The sequence below is a fragment of the Raphanus sativus genome, unplaced genomic scaffold (assembly GCF_000801105.2).
Source record: "Raphanus sativus cultivar WK10039 unplaced genomic scaffold, ASM80110v3 Scaffold1067, whole genome shotgun sequence".
Classification (NCBI taxonomy): Eukaryota; Viridiplantae; Streptophyta; class Magnoliopsida; order Brassicales; family Brassicaceae; genus Raphanus; species Raphanus sativus.
This window is the reverse complement of record NW_026616381.1, coordinates 1-25,872: the sequence shown is the minus strand read 5'-3', so window position 1 is coordinate 25,872 and position 25,872 is coordinate 1. Positions and strand designations below refer to the sequence as shown.

At 36.4% G+C, this 25,872-nt stretch overlaps 7 protein-coding genes across 8 annotated transcripts; 6 read left to right on the top strand and 1 right to left on the bottom strand.

The window, feature by feature from the left end:
* Positions 1-407: 407 nt before the first annotated feature.
* Positions 408-2,882, bottom strand: LOC130503630 (uncharacterized). The gene is made up of 2 exons (XM_056998256.1): positions 2,437-2,882; positions 408-1,248 (listed from the first exon to the last, which is right to left on the bottom strand). Exon 2 carries the CDS (start codon positions 1,246-1,248, stop codon positions 571-573), a length of 678 nt encoding a protein of 225 aa, XP_056854236.1. The 5' UTR covers positions 2,437-2,882; the 3' UTR covers positions 408-570.
* Positions 2,883-3,036: 154 nt separating this feature from the next.
* Positions 3,037-4,770, top strand: LOC108809859 (amino acid transporter AVT1I). Its single transcript, XM_056998254.1, has 3 exons — positions 3,037-3,234; positions 3,325-3,932; positions 4,163-4,770. Exons 1-3 carry the CDS (start codon positions 3,144-3,146, stop codon positions 4,673-4,675), a joined length of 1,212 nt encoding a protein of 403 aa, XP_056854234.1. The 5' UTR covers positions 3,037-3,143; the 3' UTR covers positions 4,676-4,770.
* A 2,157-nt stretch (positions 4,771-6,927) lies between these two features.
* LOC130503631 (protein yippee-like At3g55890) lies at positions 6,928-8,307 on the top strand. Its single transcript, XM_056998257.1, has 6 exons — positions 6,928-7,117; positions 7,455-7,574; positions 7,654-7,685; positions 7,762-7,852; positions 7,931-7,962; positions 8,044-8,307. The coding sequence occupies exons 2-6, from the start codon at positions 7,479-7,481 to the stop codon at positions 8,084-8,086; spliced, it is 294 nt and encodes a 97-aa protein (XP_056854237.1). The 5' UTR covers positions 6,928-7,117; positions 7,455-7,478; the 3' UTR covers positions 8,087-8,307.
* Positions 8,308-9,174: 867 nt separating this feature from the next.
* On the top strand, positions 9,175-10,401 carry LOC130503629 (methylesterase 4-like). Its single transcript, XM_056998255.1, has 3 exons — positions 9,175-9,668; positions 9,749-9,883; positions 9,965-10,401. The coding sequence occupies exons 1-3, from the start codon at positions 9,303-9,305 to the stop codon at positions 10,244-10,246; spliced, it is 783 nt and encodes a 260-aa protein (XP_056854235.1). The 5' UTR covers positions 9,175-9,302; the 3' UTR covers positions 10,247-10,401.
* A 2,616-nt stretch (positions 10,402-13,017) lies between these two features.
* On the top strand, positions 13,018-14,245 carry LOC108811263 (protein yippee-like At3g55890). Of its 2 annotated transcripts, none has more exons than XR_008940883.1 (6): positions 13,018-13,112; positions 13,543-13,622; positions 13,753-13,784; positions 13,868-13,955; positions 14,047-14,078; positions 14,161-14,245. XR_008940883.1 is itself a non-coding variant. In XM_018583308.2 (6 exons), exons 2-6 carry the CDS (start codon positions 13,570-13,572, stop codon positions 14,201-14,203), a joined length of 300 nt encoding a protein of 99 aa, XP_018438810.1. In that variant the 5' UTR covers positions 13,018-13,112; positions 13,543-13,569; the 3' UTR covers positions 14,204-14,245. The 2 variants fall into 2 exon arrangements, 1 of the variants encoding a protein (XP_018438810.1); XM_018583308.2 differs by having other exon boundaries at positions 13,543-13,674.
* A 3,278-nt stretch (positions 14,246-17,523) lies between these two features.
* LOC130503627 (protein yippee-like At3g08990) lies at positions 17,524-23,331 on the top strand. The gene is made up of 6 exons (XM_056998253.1): positions 17,524-17,656; positions 22,435-22,556; positions 22,637-22,668; positions 22,751-22,841; positions 22,942-22,976; positions 23,066-23,331. The coding sequence occupies exons 2-6, from the start codon at positions 22,452-22,454 to the stop codon at positions 23,106-23,108; spliced, it is 306 nt and encodes a 101-aa protein (XP_056854233.1). The 5' UTR covers positions 17,524-17,656; positions 22,435-22,451; the 3' UTR covers positions 23,109-23,331.
* A 402-nt stretch (positions 23,332-23,733) lies between these two features.
* LOC108807404 (protein AIG2 A) lies at positions 23,734-25,850 on the top strand. The gene is made up of 5 exons (XM_018579688.2): positions 23,734-23,971; positions 24,059-24,125; positions 25,219-25,311; positions 25,406-25,489; positions 25,607-25,850. Exons 1-5 carry the CDS (start codon positions 23,850-23,852, stop codon positions 25,736-25,738), a joined length of 498 nt encoding a protein of 165 aa, XP_018435190.1. The 5' UTR covers positions 23,734-23,849; the 3' UTR covers positions 25,739-25,850.
* The last annotated feature ends 22 nt before the right edge of the window (positions 25,851-25,872 follow it).

The window sequence follows — 25,872 nt, the reverse complement described above, 5'->3', positions numbered from 1 at the left end:
TACCTAGGCTTTTATGCCTTATCACACTGATCCTTAGCATAGTATTAGATCAGTAGGGAGAATGTAGTCTCGACCTCTCTTATATATATGCCTTTGGCGATTTTCATAAGCTAAAGGGACATTTCCTTTTGCTTTACTTTGCCCATTGGTTTATTATTGAAACCATTTTGATGTGGCTTGTAATGCCATTTCGACCTTTACTCCCTCCTCGACCATGATTGGATCTATAACCACGGTTATTGTGGTATCCTTGTCCACGGCCAGTGGAGATTTGGTCTCTCTCAATGGGTCTTAGGTGATAAATTTCGTGCCTCTTAAGGCCATGCCTTAGGCGTGGTGGTCTAGACATACTCTTCTCGAGTTTTCATTCTCATTTGTCAATCAAAAATATTTTTCAAGCAAATCAATCAAGATAAAAGAAAAACTTTTATTAATGCTATGAAATTTGAATGACAAATTATATTTAAAAGAAAACACCAAATCATAAGTATGAAATCAGAATGTCAAAAGGCTTAAACAATAGCCGGCCAGTCCATAATAACATCTTGGACGTGGCTCACATTTGGTTCTCTATTCAATGAATAAACCAATCTCATCATCTATATGAGTCCACCCGAATTTTCTTTTCTTAGCTTCTTCAGCATCACCGTATATCATCTCACATTGATACTCGGCACTTATCTCCATAACATAGTCGAGTTTGTCGAGGTTGACTTTCCTTTTCTGCTTCTTTTCCTCAAGAGCTGAAAGGTATGAGAGAAGGTCGTAATAGGTTGTGAAACCTTTAGCCTTCTGTGATAACAACACTTCCTTTGAATGGATCGTGTCACGAGTCTTGCTTAACAAGTCATAGTTTGTTATCACTTCACCACATAGTTTAAGACTATAGGTGATTCTCATAAGATCAAAGTGATAGTCATCCACGGATTCATAATCCTGGAACCTCAGAGCCTTCCATTCTTTCATGGACTCATCTAGTAATGGCTCCAAGAACATGGTGTTCAATCTCGACCAGAGATCGTAAGGATCGTTGATGTAACTGCACTCATCATACAGATCCTTCACGAGATGCTTTCTCATTATCAAAACAGCTCTACGCCTTTCATATGCAAGGGTATCATTGCTGTATTTGATACACTTCCCAAGTCCTTTAGACTTTAAATCAGCTGAAGTGTTCATTGCCCAATCAAGGTAATTGTCTCCATTGAGATCAAGGGCTGGGTAATCCGAGTGATGGAGTCTCGACATCTGAATCATATCAAAATGATTTGTGTTAGTACATACAATTTTCTGATGCCATTGGCTATCCAAGAAATAAAAGGCACTCGGCTAGTATGTAAACAATAAAGCCATATGGCTTGTGTGACCAATGCCATTCGGCTATTACACAATTAAATCACATTGCCAGCAAACAAATAAGAGGGCCATACGGCCAGTTTGCATTCTCTTTAGAAATTTACTTTCTCATAACTCATCCATCACTTAATCAACTTATTTGATTTATAAATCCCTTGAAAATAGTGGGATGGAAGAGTGCATGGTTTAGCCATACCATATGGTATGCTACATCGACCCATGCGATTTAATGGTCTAGTAGTACCATTCGGTACACATCCTCGACCAAATAAAACGGATCGTGATTTAGCTGCACTGTGGTGCGCATCATCCATCACCGGTGATTGTGGATCACCGTGGATCATCGAGGATCACCGTGGATCACCTTGGATCACTGATCATCGTAGATTATCGCGGATCATCGAGGATCATCATGGATCATAGATCAACGCGGATCATCGTGGATGATCACCGTGAATCATAGGTGAAAAATCTAGTTGCACCTGAGGGTGAACATCATCGACCATTGATTTTGTTTTATGGTCTAATCGTACTTAAGAGTACGTATCATCGACCTTTACTTCATATGGTCTAGTCATACCTATTGGTATGCATCATTGACTTAAAAGAAAATCATGGTCTAGCCACACTATGGTGTGCATCATCGACCAAAAAATGTGGAAAACATTAACCTTATGTTTTGTTTGGACATATAGCGTGTCATCCTTAAAGGGGTATCACTTGTTGTCCATACAAAACGAAAGTCATGTAATCACATGCTTTATATTTTAGGGTTTAGGGTTTCTTAAAATCGGACTTAAACTTTAAGGATTAGGGTTTAAAATTCAAATCTGATTTTAGGATTAGGTTAAACCTTGATTTTAAATTTTGTTTGGACATATAGCGTGTCATCCTTAAAGGGGTATCACTTGTTGTCCATACAAAACTAAAGTCATGTAAAACTATTAAGGATTTAGGGTTTTGATTTTAAAATCAACCAAATCAAATCACAAAATTTTTAAATCGGAATTTAGATGAAGAGAAGTTTGAAATCCGAATTGCTTGAACCACAAGTAAAGATTAGGGTTCTTGAGATCTTACCTTAATCTTTGCCGATCTTTTCTCTTTGGTTCCTCTTTTAGAAACCTTGAATAATCAACAATGAAAGTTTCAAAGTTGGATTAGTATGAGATCTAAAAACAATAGATATCGAAATTAAGAGAGATAAGGAGTTGGCCGCTATTAGGGTTTTGGATGATCTTTGACGGCGCGGTTTGCACTGGGAGGTGACGGCGCGTCTGGAGTCGGATTGATGCGTGGTCTGCGGCTCTGGATTCGTCTCGTCAAGAGCTTCAATTTGATATATTACTCGCCGTCTGGATCCTTACGGTTAGGGAGATATGACGGTTTAAAGTTGCGGCTGAAATTAAGGTTTTTGTGGTCGCTGGATTTTAGCTAGGGTTTAGAGTCTCGTGCTGATAACGTGTTGTAAATAAAGTAGAGAAGAGAAGAGAAGAGAGGAATTGGTCTGTCTTATTCCATGAATAATGATCTCCTTATATAGGATACAATAGCTTGGAGACAAAGCTTAACTTGGAGTGGGGAACAAGTATATCTAGGACTTTCCATATGGACATCACTACAATATTTATAACATTTACAATACTTTCTTTCTATAGAAGTTCAAACTGTACACGTTAAACTTCACATACACACCAACATCATCAATACTTTTTGCATTAGTTTCCAAAAATAAAATTACATTCTCTACTTTCCTATAGGAACTTCCTACGAGGAAGGTATCAGCAATGGAAGAAGATAACCACGAAAAACAACTTGACGATGGAGGATCTTCATCTCTCTTCAAGACTTGTTTCAACGCACTCAACGCTTTTTCAGGTTAACTTTTACTAGTCGATGCATTTTATATATTTACTCGTCTTTGTATAACAATTTGAATGCTAATGACGATAACGTGAATTGTTTTAGGCATTGGAATATTATCAGTACCATATTCATTAGCTCGTGGAGGATGGTTAAGTCTATCACTTCTGTTACTCCTAGCCGCAACCGCATTCTACACATCTTTACTCATTACAAAATGCATGAACGCGGACCGCAGCATTAAAACGTATCCAGACATTGGAGAGCGCGCGTTTGGTAGACCCGGAAGAATCATTGTGTCAGTCTTCATGCACCTAGAACTATACCTAGTCACCACTGGCTTCTTGATCATGGAAGGAGACAATCTTCACAATCTTTTCCCAGGGTTTAACATCGAAATGATCGGTTTGAGAATGAACGGGAAACAATCGTTCATGGCCTCAGTGGCCCTCGTCATCATGCCAACTCTTTGGTGGGATAATCTAAGCGTCTTGTCTTACGTTTCCATGAGTGGCGTTTTAGCTACGGTGGTGACTCTTGGATCAATATCTTGGGTTGGGGCTGTTGATGGAATCGGGTTTCGCCAAAGTGGAAAGCTGATTAACTGGAGTGGTATCCCTACGGCTTTGAGCTTGTATGCTTTTTGCTATGGTGCACATCCGGTGTTGCCCACTTTGTATAATTCTATGAAAAGTAAACATCAGTTCAACAATGTAAGTCATCATTTCCACACATATATTGTTAAATTTGGATTATGTATATTTATAGATCACGAATCTGAAGGTGGGTTTAAGAAAATCTCATGTATTGTTGTTGGGACTCGGCGAATTGATATAAATCAATCACTATCATTAACCAACAAACTCGTGACCACTGGCATGAATTTATATTTTGTTTTGTATATATGAAAACTAAAACTAAAATAATGTCTCTTTTTTTGCAGGTCCTACTTATAAGTTTTATATTATGCACTATAGGCTACACATCAATGGCGGTATTGGGCTACTTAATGTATGGATCAAATACTCTATCGCAAATAACATTGAATCTTCCGACTCATAAGACGAGTTCAAAGGTGGCAATATACACAACCCTCGTAAACCCCATAGCCAAATACGCATTGATGATCACACCAACCGTTAACACCATAAAAAAATGGTTTCCTTCGCGTTACGCCAAGAAAACATATTTGCATCTCTTAATAAGTACATTATGTATAGCAAGCAGTGTGGTCATCGCTGAGACACTTCCGTTCTTCGGTTACATGATGTCTTTGGTTGGAGCTTTGCTGAGCGTAACGGTCTCTATTCTTCTCCCTTGCTTATGTTACTTGAAGATCTCTGGAAGTTTCAAGAAGTTTGGGTTTGAGACTATAATGTTGTTTGTTATGGTAGCTATGAGTGTTCCCATTGGAGTTTTAGGTACTTACATTGCAATTCGAGAGTTGGTTTGTTAGTGTTTGAAAGTTTGATTGATATTATGAGGATGGTGTTTGTAACAAATGAAGATGTTAAATCAATTCATATGCTTATAATATTTCTTTTCATCGTTTACTCTAAAGTTCTTTTTCAATAAAATATTAAATTATTATACCAAATTTTCAAGTTTTTTAGCTAGATTATAAAGAGACTAGTAGCAGAATGCAGAAACAAAACTAAACAACAACAGAAAGTGACAGTGAAAAGAAACCAAAGCAGTGAAAGTAGCCTAATAACCAGCGAAGCATGGTGAGACCAAGCAAGCTTGAACGGTCAAAGAAAATACTGACCAACCAAGAAACCCAACATACACCATCTCTGACGGCACGAGAGAAATCCTCCACGCACCGTCGTTCAGCAGACAGATCTGAAGATTGCCTCCTCCAAACCCGACCCGTTGCGACCGTTTACATCCATTGAACCGAGATCTCATCTAGAGAAAGCGGACACTTCCGTTCTTCGGTGAGACACTTCCGTTCTTCGGCTATATGATGTCTTTGGTTGGAGCATTACTGAGCGTAACATTCTATTCTTCTCCCTTGCCTATCTTACCTGAAATCTCTGGAAGTTTCAAGAAGTTTGGGTTTGAGACTATAATGTTGTTTTTTGTTTACGCCTATAATGTTGTAAAAAAAAATGTGTTAAGAAAAAGACTATAATGTTGTTTGATATGGTGGTGATGAGTATTCCCATTGAAGTCTTAGGTACTTACATTGCAATTCGAGAGTTAGCTGTTAGTGTTTGAAAGTTTGATGGATATTATGAGGATAGTGTTTGTAGCAAATAAAGATGTTATATCAATTCATATGTTTATATTTCTATTATCGTTTACTCTAAAGTTACTTTATATTGCATGTTGTTTCATCAATGTTTCTACATCGGTACATATTAGTGACATACTTTATAATTTATGTGGATATTAACATCCACTTATGCATACGTGATTTTAAATGATGTCGCTATATTCAATAGGACATGAACCAGAAAAGAGAGTTAGTGAAATTTAGAGTAGATCCACACAATGGCTAAAAGTTTAATTATCGATTACATTCATTATTGTCACTTTTGTCAAATCAAATCTAGTTAGGGGCAGACAATGAGTGGTTCTGATGCTCATTCTCATAACGTGATTGTTTGCGGTAGCGTTCTTGAACCTGCCGTGACCCTTCTCCATGGCTAATATGTTCTCTTTTCTTGATTATTAGCTTTTAATTTGTATGCTTTTTGCTATAGTGCGTATCCAGTTTTGGCCACTTTGTATTCTTCTATAAAAAGAAAATCTCAGTCAACAAAGTAATTTTCATTTTCACATAAATCAATCACTATCACTTAAAGACACAACCACTTTATATATGACTACATTTTCATAGTTTACATGTTTATTATGTTTTGATTTTATAATATGAATAATTTCATAACTGCTTTTTTGCTGGTTCTATACAAGTTTTATTTTACACCATAGATTACACAACAATGAAGCCCTTTTTCAAAAAGAAAGAAAAAAAGATTACACAACAATGGCAGTTTTCTGGTGCTTAATGCATGTGCCACATCTCGCAAATGACATTGAGTCTTCCAATCATAACAGAGTAAAAGTGATTATGGAACATCTCCAATGTAAAACACCATTTTTTTTTTCTATTTTGGAAGAAAAAATGCAAATGGAGTTAAGACAAACTCAAAAGACGGCAATATAGACAACACTCCTAGCGCCAAATACGAATTGATACACACCAACGGTAAACACCATTAAAGAAATCATATTTACATATCTTGATATACTCATTATTCAAAAAAGCCACCCACGAACAAATCAGAACCTCTGAAGTCTGAACATTCATCTTTTATTAAAGAAAGTGGTGAAATATACCCAAATTACTATTAGAATCAGTCTTATCTTGAAAACTGTTGACTTATTCTATCCAAATACATATTGATAATAATAAAATAAATTAGCTATGTCTATTTTTCAACTAATGGTGAATTTATCTTTTCATCTTTTTACTAAAAATCCAAGAAAAAGAAAGTAGAAAGTAAAATGAAATCATTAATAAATAGTAATAGGCTGTCGCATTTGATTTGATGAGTGATAAAGAATCAAGTTGTACAGCCCAATGTATACACTAGTTCAAAAGCCCATCTAAATGCCGAAACGTTGACTGTTCTTCACTACTTTTATCATTATACGAAAACGCCGTAATACTCTGTAAAGTTATTTAGAAGACCCTCTCAATGTGGATCCAATTGCTCTCAAGCAAATTATTCCCGGCAGAAACCGAATTATGATATTTGTTTAAAACGTAATATAAAACCCTCTCTCCCTCCCTCTCTCACGACTCCAAAGCAAAAGGCTCCAAGAATCTCTCTCACTTCTCATCTCCCGCCGTGTCACCGTCGCTGCATCATCAACTCCGGCCACCGTGAGTTCTCTCTCTCTCTTTCCCGTAATCTCTCACTCTTTAGCGGTTAATCGTTCGTTGCAATATATATATATTAAACATTTTTCCTCTGTTAATCCCGTTGAAAAGAATCGCTTAGTCACTGAGAATCCATGGATTCTTCTTCCGCTAACATTTTCTCGTCGTCTTAGGGTTTTTCTTTGCATCGTAGAATCATTTTCTTCAACATTAACAGATTTGTTTTCTCTTTTCTTGGAAATCACGTTTTCAATTCTTGATGGTTGTTCTTTGTCTAGTCTTCTTCCTGTTTCAGTCATCGTTTTAACCTTCTCTCTCGAATCACGTCACTATCTTGTAGGACTAGTCTCCAGGTTGGTGGAAGATGGGAAGAGTGTTCGTGATAGAACTCGAGGGACCCGTCTACACATGCACAAAGTGCCACACACATCTCGGGCTTCCCAATGATATCATCGCTAAGGTGATCGAGGTTTTCTCACACTTACATCTCATCTTTTAACTTGAAACTTCATTTTCACATGCTGATGATTTCTTTTCAGAATGGTCGTCACGAATATAACTTCACTAGACTGTAAGTATATATGCTTCTCAGTTGTTTCATCTTCTTGAGAATTTTAACCAGTATATGTCCTTAATTTTGGTGGCAGCTTCAATACATTTCTGGTTGAATCAACTTCCAATTCCGCTTTCCCAGATATCTGTTGCGTCGGTTGTTCCAAAAACATGGGCATTTATAGCGTGAGAAAAGAGCCTCAAAGCAAACTCAATTCTTCAACTTTATGTGTGTTCATTGATTTTGTGGTTTCTTTCTCACAGGTAAGTGATCCAAATAGTTACTGGGTTATGAGGTAACGTGATATTTTTACTTTGTTAGTCCTCTATATATAGAAATGTTTTCATTAATACAACAGCAAACAAACAATATGTAGGGGCGAGCTCCATGGACCGGAAGGAAGCGATGATGAGGTTTAGGAGTTGGTATATGATTAAGAAAAAGAAGACAATGTGGAGTAGAAGTCTATGTTCTTGATTTTCATATTGCTTTGTATAGTGTGTGAATGGTGAATAGTCTCAAGAACAAATCGCATATTCTTTCTTTTGGGATTTTGATGACATTTAAAAGTTCTTACTTTTGCACTTCTTCTATATGTACAATGAAATTAGCTATCACTAATGGCATGTGAACTGAATCATCTATCTGACTTTGTATTCAGTTTTTATTCTGTCTGGCACATTCTGTTTCTTCTTCTTCTGATATCGTCAGGTTCTCACTAATAGCAAAGAGGAGAATGACACTGAATACATAGAGGTGTCTAGTTTATTAGTTATTGTTACCAATTTTTAGTGTTTTTTTTTTACTGAGAGTGGATTTTGTATCTTGCATAAGCTTACCAATTTGTTTGACCAGATTCACTCTTAAGCTTACCATAGCTTTTTATAACTCTGATTAGATTCGTGTTTATGTTTACTTCTGACCAAAATGTTGATGGTTGTTTATTTAGTGACCCTTTTATGGAGAATTCGACATAAGCTAACTTGGAAACTAATTATCTTTTCAAAATTTATAAATTGTACTAGCTATAGATTGTGTTAGCTACAAATAATGTTATGAGACTCTTGCTAAAGTTTGTAGCCACGTAGCTATAGAAAGAGGTCGCTAATGAGTCACAGACTAAGTTATAGCTAAGTTGTCGCCATTAGCTATAGGAATTGGTGTCGCTAATCTATTGCTAATGAGCTACAAATTGGCTACGGATCACAGATAGCGTCGGAGCTGACGCCACGGAACGTATCCGTCGCCTTTCGAAATTTAGCAACGGATTATGTCAATTAGCTGTAGAATAATCCTTAGCTATATTAGAGAATTCTTGTAAGTGAGTTATGTTCAATCTTTTAGAAAAATGCCAAACATGAAGACACGTGTGGCTGCAATAATTCGTACCATTCATTATCTTTTGTCAGAAGTTATCTTTTGCCAAAACTGTTCGTCCATACATTGGCTGTACATTATCTTTTGTCAGAAGTTATCTTTTGCCAAAACTGTTCGTCCATACATTGGCTGCAATACCTCGCACCATACATTATCTTTTGTCAAAGGTTATCTTTTGCCAAAATGATTCGTACCATAATTATCTTACGATGAAGGACTATTTATCTAGAGCAAGAAGGTTGAAATAAAAAGAAGGCAATGGAGAAAAAGGACCAGAAGCGGTATGTGCTTGTCCATGGTATCTGCCACGGCGCATGGTGCTGGTACAAGGTGAAACCGGTTCTCGAGGCTGCAGGTCACATTGTGACAGCAGTAGACCTAGCTGCGTCGGGCATAAACACAACCAGATTGGAAGAGATTCAAACACTAGAGGATTACTGCAAACCGTTGCTTGATGTTCTGAGCTCGCCTGATGAAGATAAGGTGGTTCTCGTTGCTCATAGCATGGGAGGAATATGCGCAGCGTTTGCAGCTGACACCTTCCCTCATAAGATCGCTGCTATGGTCTTTGTGACATCCTTCATGCCTGACACAACAAATCCACCTGCTTATGTTCTCAAAAATGTAAATTATAAAATGATGATTGTATTACAGGGTATCATCTCTTCTTACAAGTGATTTTCTGATATCTGAGTGAAATATAGATGGCGAGCATGTCACCGGAAGATTGGTTGGATACCGTGCTGGGAAGCTATGGGAGACCTGATCATCCGTTACAGTCTGCTCTCTTTGGACCAAAGTTCTTGGCCAAGAATTTGTATCAACTTTCACCAGTCGAGGTAAGTCTCCTAAGTCCTAAGCCTCTCTTTTTAAAGCGACAAACAAGAGTTTGCTAGTAGCCTTTTTTTTTTTTCGTTTAGGATCTTGAATTGGCGAAAATGCTGGTGAGGGTAAACCCATCAGTTACGGACAACCTGGCAGGGACAGGAAGCTTCACTGAGGAAGGGTACGGATCTGTTACGCGTATCTACATCACATGCGGAAAGGATAATGTGATACATAATGATTACCAGCGTTGGATGATCAACAACTTTCCGGTAAAAGAAGTAATGGAAATCAAAGCTGCGGATCATATGCCAATGAACTCCAAGCCTCGAGAACTCTGTGCTCGTCTCTTGGAGATTGCACAAAGATATGCATGAATAATATAAAACATGAGATTGTCACCGCAACATAAGCTTCTTCTTCTTCTTCTTCTTCTTCTTCTTCTTCTTCTTCTTCTTCTTCTTCTTCTTCTTCTTCTTCTTCTTCTTCTTCTTCTTGGATAATTCTCTCAATGCAGAGTGGACATTTGATATTTGTGGGGCTATTGTGTTTCTTCCTAATCTTAGTAGTACTAGACCGAATTTTTGATTAGAATAGGGTGAAATCCGCCTCCAAAATAAGAGAGAATAATAAGAAAAAAATGATGAACACAACCATAATCTTTGAACATCCATCTTTATATTGAAAACCGGTGAATAAAACTCAAAATCGCTATTCAAATCTTTTTGTCATCTCGAAAATGGTTGAATTTTTCTCTAAATACAGGTTGATAGTAACTTAAAGAAAAATAACAATGTCTATTTTTCATATAATGGTGAATTTATCTTCTTCTCTTTTACTAAAAAGCCAAGCACAAAAAAGTAGATTGTAAAATATATGGTTGATTATTTTTCTATCTAAATACAAGTTAAAATAGTTTAAAATATGCTATGACTATTTCTCATATAACAGTGAATTTATCTTCTTTACCTTTGACTAAAAAACCAAAAAAAATCTTCTACATATTAATTTTGGAGCATTGGTTAAATTAAACTTTGACGAGCATGTTTACATGTCAAGCTGAAAGTACTTGTCAGCTCTTTTTTTTATTTGAACCAACCTTACTGAGATTATTTAAAAGTAACATTAAATGAACCATTCAATACTTTACTATATATAATCAAATTTAAATGTTAAAAATAAATAGACATTAAATTCTTTCCTTCGATGTTTGGTCATTTAATGTATTAAAAATGTACCGTGATTATTTTTATAGAAAGGAAAATTGAAAAAGAAAGATTGAAAAAGCAAAGATGAAGCCCGAGGAATTCCTGCAAATTTTACATATTTGTATATATAATGTTGCAAAACATTTTGAGCAAAATCTGGTTGCATTCCCCCCCCCTCCCCTTTCTTTCTTCACTTTGCATACATAAAAAACTAGGTGTCTTCCTGCACCATGTGCAGAACTAAAAGTTTTAAAATTTAAATTTATTTTAAAATATAATTTTTGTTAATTTTTGATTTTGTTAATTTTTGATTTTATTATTTGCTTACAATATATAATCTTAATTCAATCATATGTAAAACTTTAATATTAAGATGTCAAAAAAAAACTTTAAGATTAAAAAAATATTTTTTATTCAATGTATATTTAGCAATATGTATTTATATATTTAAAATTACAATTTTGAAATATTCTTTAATTTATATCTTTTTGTTAAAATATATTAAATCAAATTTTGTAAATGCAAGAGAAAATTTTGTTAAGTGTATAATTATCAAAACATAAAACTAAATAATTCTCTAAAATTTATGGATATTAAAAATAAACTAATAGTATTGGATTAGAAAATTACATTTAAAAACTGTATAATTTTGAAGAACTGTTTTACTAATAATAATTATAAAATAGAATTAAATTTTGAAAAATTCCAAATAATATTATATTTTTATTTATAACATTATATTATTTATTGCTATATTAATATGATCTATGAGTTATTACCATATTTTAAAAACTTACTAAAAATACAAATCAACAATAAATGTAAATGTCCATGTCATTATTTAAAGAAATTTTTTTTCCAAAATGCATAGTATTTTGAAGAATTGTTTTTGTAATAAAAATTATATACTTATAAAATATAGCTAAATAATATTTCGAAATTTTAATTATTATTATATTTCTATTTAATTTATTATTTATTGTTATATTAATTATGATATATAAGTTATTACCATATTTTAAAATTTTACCTTAAATATAAATCAATACTAAATGTAAATATGTCATAATGATCTATAAGTTATTACCATATTTTTAAAAAATTATCTTAAATATAAATCAATACTAAATGTAAATATCCATGTCATAATTTATTTCAAGGCATGTAATCAATGTTAGTGTGCCATGTCATAATTTTTCTTTCAAAATTAATATGGTGATGACACATGTCAAAATCACTTCTCAAATATAGATTAGGGGATTCTAAAAGAGAAGATTATGCTTTTAATTCATCCCATTTGAATTTGTTTTGAGCTTAACATAGATTTAAGATCCATAAATAGGCTGAATAAAATTGAATATAAAATTATATTATGTTTTATAAACGTAAAATCAATTATGATGAGGTATAACAAAAACAAAACAGACTCAATTTTTAAAAAACTACCACCATCAAATCACTAAAATAAAAACAACAATAAACATTATTTAATATTTCGTGTCATGTTTATTCTTTATTAAATTTGAAATGTATTCTCATACTTTGAGAAAAAAAATCGCAAAATACATAGTAATTTTAAATTGTAAACATGTCATAATTTTAGATATTTTGCCCAAGGTATAGGGTTATCACCTTTTTTTTTTTTTGGTCAAGGTATAGAGTTATCACCTAGTTATAGAGAATTAAGTTGTACAGCCCAATTTATACACTAGTTCAGAAAGCCACCTAAAGGCCCAAAACGTTGTCTGGTCTTGACTGCATTTATCACTTTACGAAATTGCCTTTATACTATATAAAAATATCAATAAGACCCTCTCAATGTGGATCCAAATCCTATCAGGTAAATTATTCCAGGCATAAACCAAATTATGACATCTGTTTAAAACGTAATGCTGTATAAAAGCCTCTCCCTCCCTCTCTCTCAGACTCTCACGACTCCAAAGCAAAAGGCTCCAAGACTCTCTCTCTCTCTCTCTATCTCTGACTTTTCATCTCCCGCCGTGTCACCGTCGTTACATCACCGTCTCCAGCCACCGTGAGTTCTCTCTCTTTCCCGTAACTTCTCACTCTTTCGCGGTTAATCGTTGCAATATTAAGCATTTTTCCTCCGTTAATCTCGTTGAAAAGAAGAGCATTCTTCTTCGCGCGCGAACGTCGTCTAGGGTTTTCATTTGCGACTGATTCTTGGTACCGTTTTCGATTTTCTTGATGGTTACTCTATACTCTAAGTCGTTTGCGAACATTTAGCATTTTTCCTTATTAAACTCGTTGAAAAGAATCGCATAGTCACTGAGAATCCATGGATTCTTCTTCTGCTAACATTTTCTCGTAGAATCACTTTCTTCATCATTATTAACCTATTTTTTTTCTCTTTTCTTGGAGATCACGTTATCAATTCTTCATGATTCTCGTCCAGTTTTCATCCTGTTTCTGTTACATCATGACTTCCTTTTAACCTTCTCTAGACGTTAATCAAGATCTCGTGGTGGAAAATGGGAAGAGCGTTCGGGATAGAACTCGAGGGACCAGTGTATACTTGCAAATGGTGCGACACACATCTCGGAGTCCCCAGTGATCTCATCTCCAAGGAGACCGAGGTTTTCTCACAGCTTACATCTCATCTTTAACTTGACACTGCATTTTGACATGCCTCTGATGTTTAATTTTCTTTTCAGGATGGTTGCCTCGTATATGTGTTCAGTAGACTGTAAGTATTTATATGCGCTTCTCAGTTGTTTCATGTTGCTTGAGGATTTTTAACCAATAATATATCCTTAATTTTGGTGGCAGCTTCAATACAATACTTCTGGCTGAAGCAAATGCTGACTTCCATGATATCTATTGTGTCGGTTGTTCCAATGACATCGGCCTTTATGGCGTAAGAGACTCAAATTCCACCAAAGCAAACTCCATTCTTCGTCAACTTTATTTATGTATATCTCATTGATTTTGTGGTTTCTTTCTCACAGGTAAGTGATCCAAATTGTTTCAGGGTTTTGAGGTAATGTGATATTTTTACTCTGTTATATCCTCTACATATAGAAAGGATTTCACTAATACAACAACAAACTAACAATATGTAGGAGCGAACTCCAAGGACCGGAAGGAAGCGATGATGAGGTTTAGGAGTTCGTATATGATTAAATAAAAAAAAAAGACAATGTGGAGTAGAATTCTATGTTCTTGATTTTCATATGCTTTGTATAGTGTCTGAATGGTGAATAGTCTCAAGAACAAATCGCATATTCTTCCTTTTGGTATTTTGATGACATTTGAAAGTTTTTTTTTTCTGGAAGTTTTTACTTTCACACTTCTTTTATGTGTACAAAGAAATTAGCTATCACTAATCACATGTGAACTGAGTCATTTGTTTGACTCCGTTTTGTGTTATTATTTTGTCTGGCACATTCTGTTTTTTTTTTCCTTCTGAGATCGTCAGGTTCATTGATACCCAAGGAGGAGAATGAGACTGAATGTGTTATTAGTTATTGTTACCAATTTTTAGAGTTTCTTTTTGAGATATTTTAACAATTTCAAAGTGTATCAACCAACTATAGTGTACACTAGGTGTCTAATGGTGAACTAGGTGATTTGCCCGCATATGCGGGCATAATCGTTTTACTAATAATTTTTATAATATGTATTATGATTTAAATATCATAATAACTTATTCTTTATATTCTTAATCATTTTAGTTTTCTTCGGTTTTTATTTCGGTTTACGTCTTCTTAACACAAAGGAAAGCTATAAAACTATGAGACCATATTAGCATAACTAAATATCAAATATTTCACACAATAAAGTAAAGTAACAATGTGAACTTTTAGTCACTCTTAACCTACTTTGTATTTTTAAACCACAAACATGTATAAAATTATCAAAACACACTAAAACACACAAATCTAAGTAAAAACAAAATAAATAAAAGTAAATGAAAATTAAAGTTCAATGATAATTTAGAAGAAAACATTTTTAAAAACACTAATTGAGATAATGACAATATTTCATTGGTTTACTTGATCAATATATACATTGAACTATCTTAATATTTCATAAGTTTACTTTTAATAAAAGAAAAATAGATAATGATAGTTTTATTATTAAAGTTAATTTCTGATTAATTATATAATGATAAATCTAATTATTCATTAAAAATATATTTATTTAGACGTTTTAGAAATTAAACCATTAAACACATGTTCATAATATGATTACATAGAAAACTCTCTAAACTTAATATCAAAACATATTTTTGTTATAGATTAAATAGTAATAAAATATACACGTGAAATAATTCTCGAAGTAATTTAGAATACCTAATTCATAATTCCAAACTCCATGTAACAAAACCAGTTTGCTCATAGTCTTTCAAATTCAAAGAAAAAAGAAAAACATAGAGTTCTAACTAAAAAAACAAATATCACAAGTATATAAATATAAATATCGACTATAATCAGGCCAATTTGGAATGTATGAGAAAATGAAATTATAGAGTTTAAAACATCTTACATCATATGAAAATACCTAACTTGTTTAAAATAATTATCATTGTAATTCCAATTAGAAAGTTTGAAATAGTTATATTATTTAAATTAATAAATTAATGATTCAAACTAAAAACTAATAAGAATCTTGTGAAAGTTAAAATAATAATAATCATAATTCCAATTAGAAATTTTTAAATATTTATATTATTTAAATTAATAAATTAATTAGAAAGTTCAAAATATTTGTATTATCTAAATTAATAAATTGATGATTTAATCTAAAAATAATAAGAATATGATACATAAGCAAAATTAGCTAAAATCAAGGAGAATGTGGCAAATCAGTAAAATCAATTCATAGATAATGGTATAGTTAATGATTCAAGTTAAAAACTAATAAAAATCTTGTGAGAGTTAAAATAACTATAATCATAATTCCAATTAAAAATTTCGAAATATTTATATTATTTAAATTAATAAACTAATTAGATAGTTCAAAATATGTGTATTATCTAAATTAATAAATTGATGATTTAAACTAATAACTAATAAGAATATGACAAATAAGCAAATTTAGCTAAAATTATGGAGAAGGTGACAAATCAGCAAAATCACTTCATAAATAATAATAATTTAAACTAATAACTAATAAGAATATAGCAAATAATCAAAGTTAGCTAAAACAATGGAAAAAGTGACAAATCAGAAAAGAAAAGTAGAAAGTAAAATGAAAGTATCTATAAATAGTAACTGGCTTTAAGCCTTTAACATTTGATCTTTGAAAGATGAATTAAATTGTACAGCCCAAATGATAAGTTGGATATTACATAAACTGGTCCACAGCCCACCTAAAGGCCGAGAGGCCCGAGACTGGACTTAAGTCTTAACTACTTTTTATCCTCTCTCGAAAACGCCTTGATACTTCAAAAATATGATTAACACCCACTCAATGTGGATCCAATTGATCTCAAACAAGTTACTTCCGTCATAAACCGAATTATGACATGGTTTAAAGCGTAATATAAAACCATCTCCCTCCCGCTCTCTCTCGACTCCAAAGCAAGATTACCTTTTGGTTCCAAGACTCTCTCTGTCTCTGACTTCTCATATCCTGCCGTGTCACCGGCTCACCGCCGCTGCATCACCATCTCCGGCCACTGTGAGTTCTCTCTCTCTCTCTCTCTCTCTCTCTCTCGTAGTCTCTCACTCGTTTGTGTTTGTTTAATCGCTGCTACGTTTAGCATTTTTCCTCTGTTAAGAATCACATAGTCACTACGAATCCATGGATTCTTCTTTGCATCGTAGAATCATTGTCTTCAACATTGGTAGATTTGATCTATTTCTTGGAAACCGCTAACTGTGATACACCATTGCAGGTGTACTATTCGAAGAAGAAGCAAGGGAAAAGAGTGAAAGAAGCAGAGGAGTTGAGTGGAGCGGAAGCAGGAACTTCAAATCAAGTTTAAATGAAGAGGGAAAAGGAAAGACTCTAGCTCAACAAGAGTCTTTGTCAGTTACAACTTTACGTCTTGTATAAGTGTTGTATTCTTTTCATTTGTTCGTTTTATCCGTTTAGTGATCAACGATAACTGAGAGACGTGAGTCTTGTGGCGATTCTCGTGAGGAGATTCGTAGAGAAGAGATCGATATCGTGTTGATATCGATTGATTCTTGAGAGTTATTGAAGATTGTAATCGGAGATTTGTATTGGATTCGTTGAGTTTGAGTTTATACAGTTCACTGCTATTTCAAACTTAACAACTGGTGCGCTCGTGACGGATTGATCATCGCAATGGCTCTCGCATCGGCGTCGGAGATGAGGATTGACGAGATGGAGCAGTCGATCGAAGATATTCACAGAGAACTGAAGATATTCGGCGATGGTTGTAAGTTGCTGGTGTCCTCAACTTCGGAGATGGAGAAGAAGGTTGAGGAGTCGTTCACTCGAATCGCGTCGTGGGAGAAGCGATTTGATCTCTTGGAGCGCCATTTGTTCAACCTATCGGCATCGATGGAACGTATGGAGACGAATCATCATCGCGAACGACCGAATGGCAAATCACTCGAAACTGAGCTAGATCCAGCTCCTCAGGTACCGATTCCATCACATTCTACGAATCAGGAGGATATTCCGTTAGGTTATCGGGGGATCGATGTAGCGTTAGCTAATAGAAAGAACTTGTTGCGGAAAATTGAGTTACCGGTCTTTGAAGGAGAGAGGCCGTATGGCTGGATATTTCGTGTGGAACGATATTTCCGTGTAGGTCGTTACTCGGAAGATCAGAAGCTTGAGTTACTTTCACTAAGCTTGGACGGGAAGGTTCTGAACTGGTTTGAAGGAGAAATGGCCGAGCAACCGTTTGCAGACTGGTCGGACTTCAAGGAAAGAATGTTGGCAAGGTTTGCGGTTTCGATTGATGATGAACCAGGAAAACGTCTCTGCAACATCACACAGTCTGGTTCGATTCAGGATTACATCAGTGAGTTCGAAGAGCTGCGAGCGCAGGTTACGGGGATAGATGAGAAGAATTTGATCAACATCTTTTATAAAGGCTTAAAGAAAGAGATGAAGGAGATTATCAAATTGACGAAACCACAAGGGTTGACAGCACACAAAGCAGCAGTAGTACAAATGGAAGACAGTCTTTTGTGTCAAGCGTTGAGTGCAGTTAAAGGAGTACAAACTAAACCACAACGGAACTACACTTATACTCCGTTTAAGACGGCTAATGTTACTCCAAAACCACAAACAGAGACAAAGACACCTCAAGGTCAGAAACCACAAGAGCGACCGAGGCTGCACCTATCTGATGCAGAATTACAATATCGCAAGGACAATCATCTGTGCTACAAATGTGCTGGAAAGTATTCTCGTACTCATGTATGTCCAAATGCAGAGTTACAAGTGCTAACAGTGGTTAACGGGATGGAGATGGAAGTGCTGGAAGAGTTTGGAGAAGAAGGGGACAATCAAAAGGCAGGACATACGACAGCTCTGATGACAATTTCTTACAATGCTTTCATGGGAGTCGAGTCGTTGACAACGACAAAAGTGAGAGGAGTAGTGGGGAAGTGCAAAATCGTTGTGTTGTTGGACAGTGGAGCGACTCACAATTTCATATCACCTGCCTTGGTGGAGCGTGCGAAGCTAACAGTGGAGGAGAACAAAAATCTCAGTGTGATCTTGGGCACAGGGGTGACGGTGAATGGTTTAGGAGTGTGCAAGAACGTAGTCTTTCAAGTACAAAATTTGAAGTTTACCACAGACTTCATTGCTTTGGAGTTAGGAGGAGCAGATGTGGTACTAGGCATTCAATGGCTACGAACGCTTGGCAAGTGTGAAGTTGATTGGGAATCACATGAGCTAAGTTTCCATTACCAAGGACGCCTAGTTACATTAGTGGGCGAACAAGATTTACATAAACCTACACTTTCGTTGCGCTCACTATCAACCCCGGCTTCCGTCATTCAGAACGGAGCTGAGCTTTGGCTGAGTAATCACCAGGTACAACAGCAGTTAGGAACAACACCAGTACCTGTGGAAGTGACCAGGGTATTGGACCGTTTTCCTACAGTCTTTGCACCACCAATGGGATTACCACCTCTGCGTGGGCACGAGCACTCTATTGCACTGAAAACAGGAACTGAGGCTATCAGTGTACGTCCTTATCGCTATCCTCAAGCGCATAAGACGGCCATGACTTCCATGGTTAAGGAGATGCTCGAATCGGGTATTATTCGAAAGAGTACAAGTCCTTTCTCAAGTCCAGTTCTGCTGGTCAAAAAGAAAGACGGCTCATGGCGTTTTTGCATTGATTATCGCGCACTTAACAGAGCCACAGTACTCAACAAATACCCTATACCGATGATTGATCAATTGCTCGACGAACTTCATGGTTCAACAGTGTTTTCAAAGTTGGATCTCAGAGCTGGTTATCATCAGATTAGAATGCACGATGAAGACATTCCGAAGACAGCATTCAGGACACAAGATGGACACTATGAGTTCTTAGTCATGCCTTTCGGTTTGACTAATGCTCCGGCCACTTTTCAGTCACTCATGAATGATGTCTTTCGCCCTTATTTGGGAATCTTCGTTCTTGTCTTCTTTGACGACATCTTAGTGTACAGCAAGAACATGGATGAGCATGTACAACATTTGGATATCGTCTTGTCGCTACTGCAAAAACATTCATTGTTTGCGCATTTGAAGAAATGTTCGTTTGGACAGCCACAAGTTGACTATTTAGGTCATGTTATCTCTGCTTCTGGTGTGTCTACAGATCCGTCTAAGACATCTGCTATGAAGCTGTGGCCTTCTCCAACGAATATCAAACAACTTCGTGGGTTTTTGGGTCTCACGGGCTACTATCGACGATTTGTTTGGGGTTATGGCAGTTTAGCAAAACCATTAACGGACCTGCTACGCAAAGATAAGTTTGAATGGAGTTCTGATGGGCAACAGGCATTTGATAAACTGAAGACAGCGATGATGTCAACTCCGGTCCTGGCACTACCGCAGTTTGACAAGCCTTTCATCGTCGAGACTGATGCCTCGGGGTTTGGTCTGGGAGCTGTACTAATGCAAGAAGGGAGACCTATTGCCTATTTCAGTCATGGTCTGACTCCGCGGGAACAGCACAAACCAGTTTATGAACGGGAATTAATGGCAGTGGTGATGGCAGTTAACAAGTGGAAACATTATCTACTGGGGCGTAAGTTTGTGGTGCATACGGATCAGAAGAGCTTAAAGTTTCTACTAGAACAGAAAGAGGTGAATATGGAGTATCAGAAGTGGCTCACAAAATTGCTTGGTTTTGACTTTGATATCATCTACAAACCAGGAATTGAAAACAAAGCAGCTGATGGTTTGAGTCGTATTGAGCGTGTCAATGGGTCGATGTTGTTGGCTATCACAGTTCCTGCAGTGATACAGTTACAAGACTTGCTTGAAGAGGTTGACAAGGACAAGTTTCTGCAGTCACTACTCGAGCAGGTGCAGAAAGGAACCTTAAATTCGAAGTACAGTGTCGTTGATGGGAGGTTATGGTATAAGCGTAGGTTGATGATTCCAAAAACCTCAAAGTTCATTTCAGTCATCTTACAAGAATATCATGATGGGAAGATGGGAGGACATGCAGGAGTATTAAAAACAATCAAGAGGATTCAGTTGATGTTTCAGTGGGAGGGCATGTATAAAGATGTTCAGCAGTATGTTTCGGAGTGTCAGATTTGTCAAACTCACAAGTCGTCTACCTTATCTCCAGCAGGTCTGCTACAACCTTTGCCTATTCCATCAGATGTGTGGCAAGATATATCGATGGACTTTATCGAAGGATTGCCGATGTCTAATGGGCACAACGTCATCTTGGTGGTAGTGGATCGTTTATCGAAGTTTGCACATTTCATTGGACTGAGTCATCCATTCACAGCAGCGGATGTCGCTAAGAAGTTTATTCAGGAGGTGGTGCGTCTTCATGGGTTCCCCAGTTCCATAGTGTCAGACAGAGATCGGATCTTCCTCAGTGCGTTTTGGAAGGAGATGTTTCGTTTGGCCGGTACTAAACTACGTTACAGCACTGCCTTTCATCCGCAAACAGATGGACAGACAGAGGTCCTTAACAGATGTTTGGAGTCGTATCTGCGTTGTCTAACTTCGAGTCATCCTCGTCAATGGCTCAAGTTTTTGGCATGGGCCGAGCTATGGTATAATACTTCGTATCATTCTTCTCTGCATACGTCTCCATTCAAGGTTCTGTATGGTCGTGACCCTCCAGTGTTGATTCGTTATGAAGAAGGGTCTACAAATAACTATGATTTGGAAGAAATGTTGAAAGAGAGGGATAACATTTTGAGAGAGGTTAAGGAACATTTGGTGAGAGCTCAGCAGTTGATGAAAAATAACGCGGATAAACATAGGAGAGATGTCGAGTTTGAAGTGGGGGATAGTGTTTTTCTGAAACTGCGTCCGTATAGGCAACACTCGGTGGTTCGTCGTGTTTGTCAGAAGTTGTCCGCTAAGTTCTTCGGGCCTTATGTGATCCTGGAGCGTATTGGACAGGTTGCGTATCGCTTACGTCTTCCAGATGGCTCTAAGATTCATCCTGTATTTCATGTGTCTCAGCTCAAGCGTGTGTTGGGCGAGCATCATCAGGTGTCACCATTGCCTCCGATATGTGATGATCTACATGAGGTGGTGGTGCAGCCTGCTGCTATTCTGGCTACTCGTTACAACGACAGGGGAGCGTTGGAATTGTTGATTGACTGGGCAGGCCTTCCTGAGCATGATAATTCGTGGGTGTTGGCAAAAGAGTTCCGTCAGGCGTTTCCTTTGTTTGCGCTTGAGGACAAGCTTCATGTTGAAGGGGGGGGTATTGATACACCATTGCAGGTGTACTATTCGAAGAAGAAGCAAGGGAAAAGAGTGAAAGAAGCAGAGGAGTTGAGTGGAGCGGAAGCAGGAACTTCAAATCAAGTTTAAATGAAGAGGGAAAAGGAAAGACTCTAGCTCAACAAGAGTCTTTGTCAGTTACAACTTTACGTCTTGTATAAGTGTTGTATTCTTTTCATTTGTTCGTTTTATCCGTTTAGTGATCAACGATAACTGAGAGACGTGAGTCTTGTGGCGATTCTCGTGAGGAGATTCGTAGAGAAGAGATCGATATCGTGTTGATATCGATTGATTCTTGAGAGTTATTGAAGATTGTAATCGGAGATTTGTATTGGATTCGTTGAGTTTGAGTTTATACAGTTCACTGCTATTTCAAACTTAACAAACTGATTCTTGGTATCGTTTCTTGAATTCCTCGTTGATTCTTCTCGATGATTGTCGTCGTTGTCGTACATCATCACGATCTCGTGGGACTCTAGACTCCAGGTTGGTGCAGATGGGAAGAGTGTTCGTGATAGAACTCGAGGGAGCCGTCTACACATGCAAAGAGTGCCACACACATCTCGGACTTCCCAATGATATCATCACTAAGAAGATTCAGGTTTTTTTTTTCAAACTTGCATTCATCTTTTAACTTGAAACTGCATTTTAACATGCTGATGAGTGATGTTTCCTTTTCAGGCAACTCTTATCACATATAACTTCAGTAGACTGTAAGTGTATATATGCTTCCCATTTGTTTCATATGTTCATGAGAGAATTTTAACCAATATATATCCTTGATTTTGGTGGCAGCTTCAATACGTTTCTGGCTGAAAGAAAGTCCAAACCTGCTTTGCAAGATATCTTTTGTGTCGGTTGTGCTAATCTCATCGGCATGTATAGGGTAAGAAAAGACTCCTCAAGACTCAGATTCCTATCAAAGCAAAACTCAATTCTTCAACTTTGTGTGTGTGTTCATTGATATTATGGTTTCTTTCTCACAGGTAAGTGATAAGTGGGGTCCTTACTGGCTTTTGAGGTACTGTGATATTTTTTTTCTTTGTTAAATCCTCTATATATATATATAGGAATGGTTTCATTGATACAACAACAAACTAAAATATGTAGGAGAGAACTCCATGGACCGGAAGGAAGCGATGATGAGGTTTAGGAGTTGGTATGCGCTTAAGAAAGACAATGTTCTCACTTTTACACTTCTTCTATGTGTACGATGCAATTAGCGAACACTAATGACATGTGAACTGAGTCATCTAGTTTACTTTCTTTGTGTTATTATTTTGTCTGGCACATTCTGTTTTTTTTCTTCTTCTTCTGGGATCTTGAATTGAGACTAAATCAGTCAAGTTCACTGAAAGCAGAGGAGGAGAATGAGATTGAATAGAGATGTCTAAATTTTTCTTTTGAGATTTTCAACAGTTGAAAGTGTATCAACTATAGTACACAAGTTCTATAAATGAACATGGACACAAATACATTAACAAATACACTCATACAGTCATACCACAACAATCTGACAATCATACAGGCTTTTTTGGTTTTGCGATGTAGTGTTACAGCCTATGTTTTATTGTAATTTAAGATGTTACGACAAATGTCCATAAATCATACACATGTAGTTACTATTGCTTCACGCACGTACAAGATCAACTTGACTATTCTGAATGTTCAAAACAAAAATGATATTAACCAAGAAAAGTATGACTGTTGAAAAAGAAAATGAAAAAGATGATCTCCTACCATTTTACCAAATAAACCAAGAAAATAAGGAGGAAGGAGTCAAAGAAAGTAGGCTACGGTACGAGGTTATAAACAGAGCACTACTTACTCATCTCTCTCACACACGTTTTTTTCAAACTAAACAAATCAGTCTATTAGAAAGAAGAAGAAGAAGATGAGTAGTTCTGTATCCCCGTCGCACAATGTCTTCGTCTATGGCAGTTTCCAGGAACCAGCCGTCGTGGGTTTGATCCTCGAATGCACACCAGTCATCGTCTCCGCTCAACTCCACGGCTTGTATAATTCACCATCTCATATCTTTCTTTTGGCTAAGATTCTGTGAAGATTGATTAAAGATGGTTTTTGGGGATGTTGCAATCACAGGTACAGGCTCAAAGGGCGTTTGCATCCTTGTATTGCTCCTTCTGAGACCGGTGTAATCAACGGCAAGGTTTGTTCTCATCTCTTTCTTATTTTTGGGGGAAAAATAATCTAAACTAAGAAAGAAACAAAACCTAATCTTCAAAACCGTCTTGCCCACGTAACTACTTTTTTACAAAGAAGTGCGCCTCAAGTCAGAGCAGTTAGGTTATAGAGGACTAATCATAAACAAGATAACTTTCTTGGTTAGACAAAAAAAACAAGAATTCAACTTTTCTTCTGGCTCTCTCCAATAGAGGATATTGTTTTGTTTGGGTTTGGTTTATGTCATGAGCCGGTTTATCTCCGGTTTAACATACACCATGATATTTTTAATGCATGTGTAAACTAAGTTTTGGTTCATCTGGACATTGACAATCGAATGAAAGAAAAACTAACCTTTTTATTGTTAAACTTGTTTTTTTTTCTTTTTCTTATCTCTGATATTCTAATTCTTGTTCTCAAAAACAGAAAAAATGATGGTTGATGGTTTTGTGTGTTGATGTAAAGATGTCCGCCCTGAAATAGTCGCTGACGTAGTTGCTGAAGCAGACGTTGTAGTGAGTGGTGAAGACCATGTGGAGTCGAAATGCTGAGCTGGAGTCGTGCAGACTTGGAGAGCAAGAGAGTATCTTGGAGAAAAGGCAAAAAGGAATAAACTTGAGGAGCAAGTTTATGACTTAAAGGAAGAGGAATAAGTGCATTCCAAGAAAAGGAAAGTTGCACTTATTGATATGGAAGATGTCCATATTGTGGTTCCTTGGAGACTAGGATTTCGGGAACGTGGAGTTAGTATAAGATAGCTATGTGGTCGTCTGTAGAGAGACAGAGACACAGAGGCTGATCTTATAGAGAGAGAGAAGCGTTTGGAAGTGTTCTGGGTCGTGCTGAAGCAGGGGCTGAAGTACTTGACGGTGGAGAGACATAAGCGGGTAGCTTAGGAATTGTTCAGTAGCAGCTGTTAGGGTGTTAACAGGCTAGCGAGGCTGATTAAGCAGAACTTGTAATTGAGTTATACAAGGCGATTTCTAATAAAGCTATTGAGTGTGCTTGTGTAATTGTCTCTCTTGGTTTACCTTCTGCATTACTTATTGTGGTGTCATCTTTGCACTTACATTGTGCAGGTACTAACCGGATTAACAAATGCTCAGCTAGAGAACTTAGATATGATTGAAGGAGCTGAGTACGAGAGGAAAACTGTTGAGGTTGTATTGACTGTAAGTTCCACTTCATGATTGTCTAATGTTCTTTTATGAATCTATGTATCATGAGATTGCTTAAAACTTAAAGCTTTGATCTCTCTTTATGCAGCATACATCCGAGAAAATGCAAGTGAAGGCCTTTATATGGGCCAACAAGGATGATCCTGACATGTATGGAGAATGGAATTTTGAGGTTGAAGTACTCATACGCTCGCAAGTTCCCTGATCATTAATCACAAGTGTTTTCTAAGTTCATGTTGCTTAATGCTTTTTGGCGCACACACTTTGTATGGATATTTGATTTTGGTAGGAATGGAAGCGGCTTCACATGGAGAAGTTCATAGAGGCGTCGAAGAAGTTCATCGAATGGAAGAAGAATCCAAATGGGAGGACAAGGGAAGAGTTTGCCAAATTTGTAAACGAAGATCCTCCCGTGGCTTAAAGAATGTGTTATCTAATCTTTGTCTATCTTTTACTCAAAAATAAAAAGGTCTTATCACTTCAAAGGCCATAAGATTATAATAAGCTTTGTGAGTTAGGAACACAAATATATGTTGTACTGTATCTGTATCTATA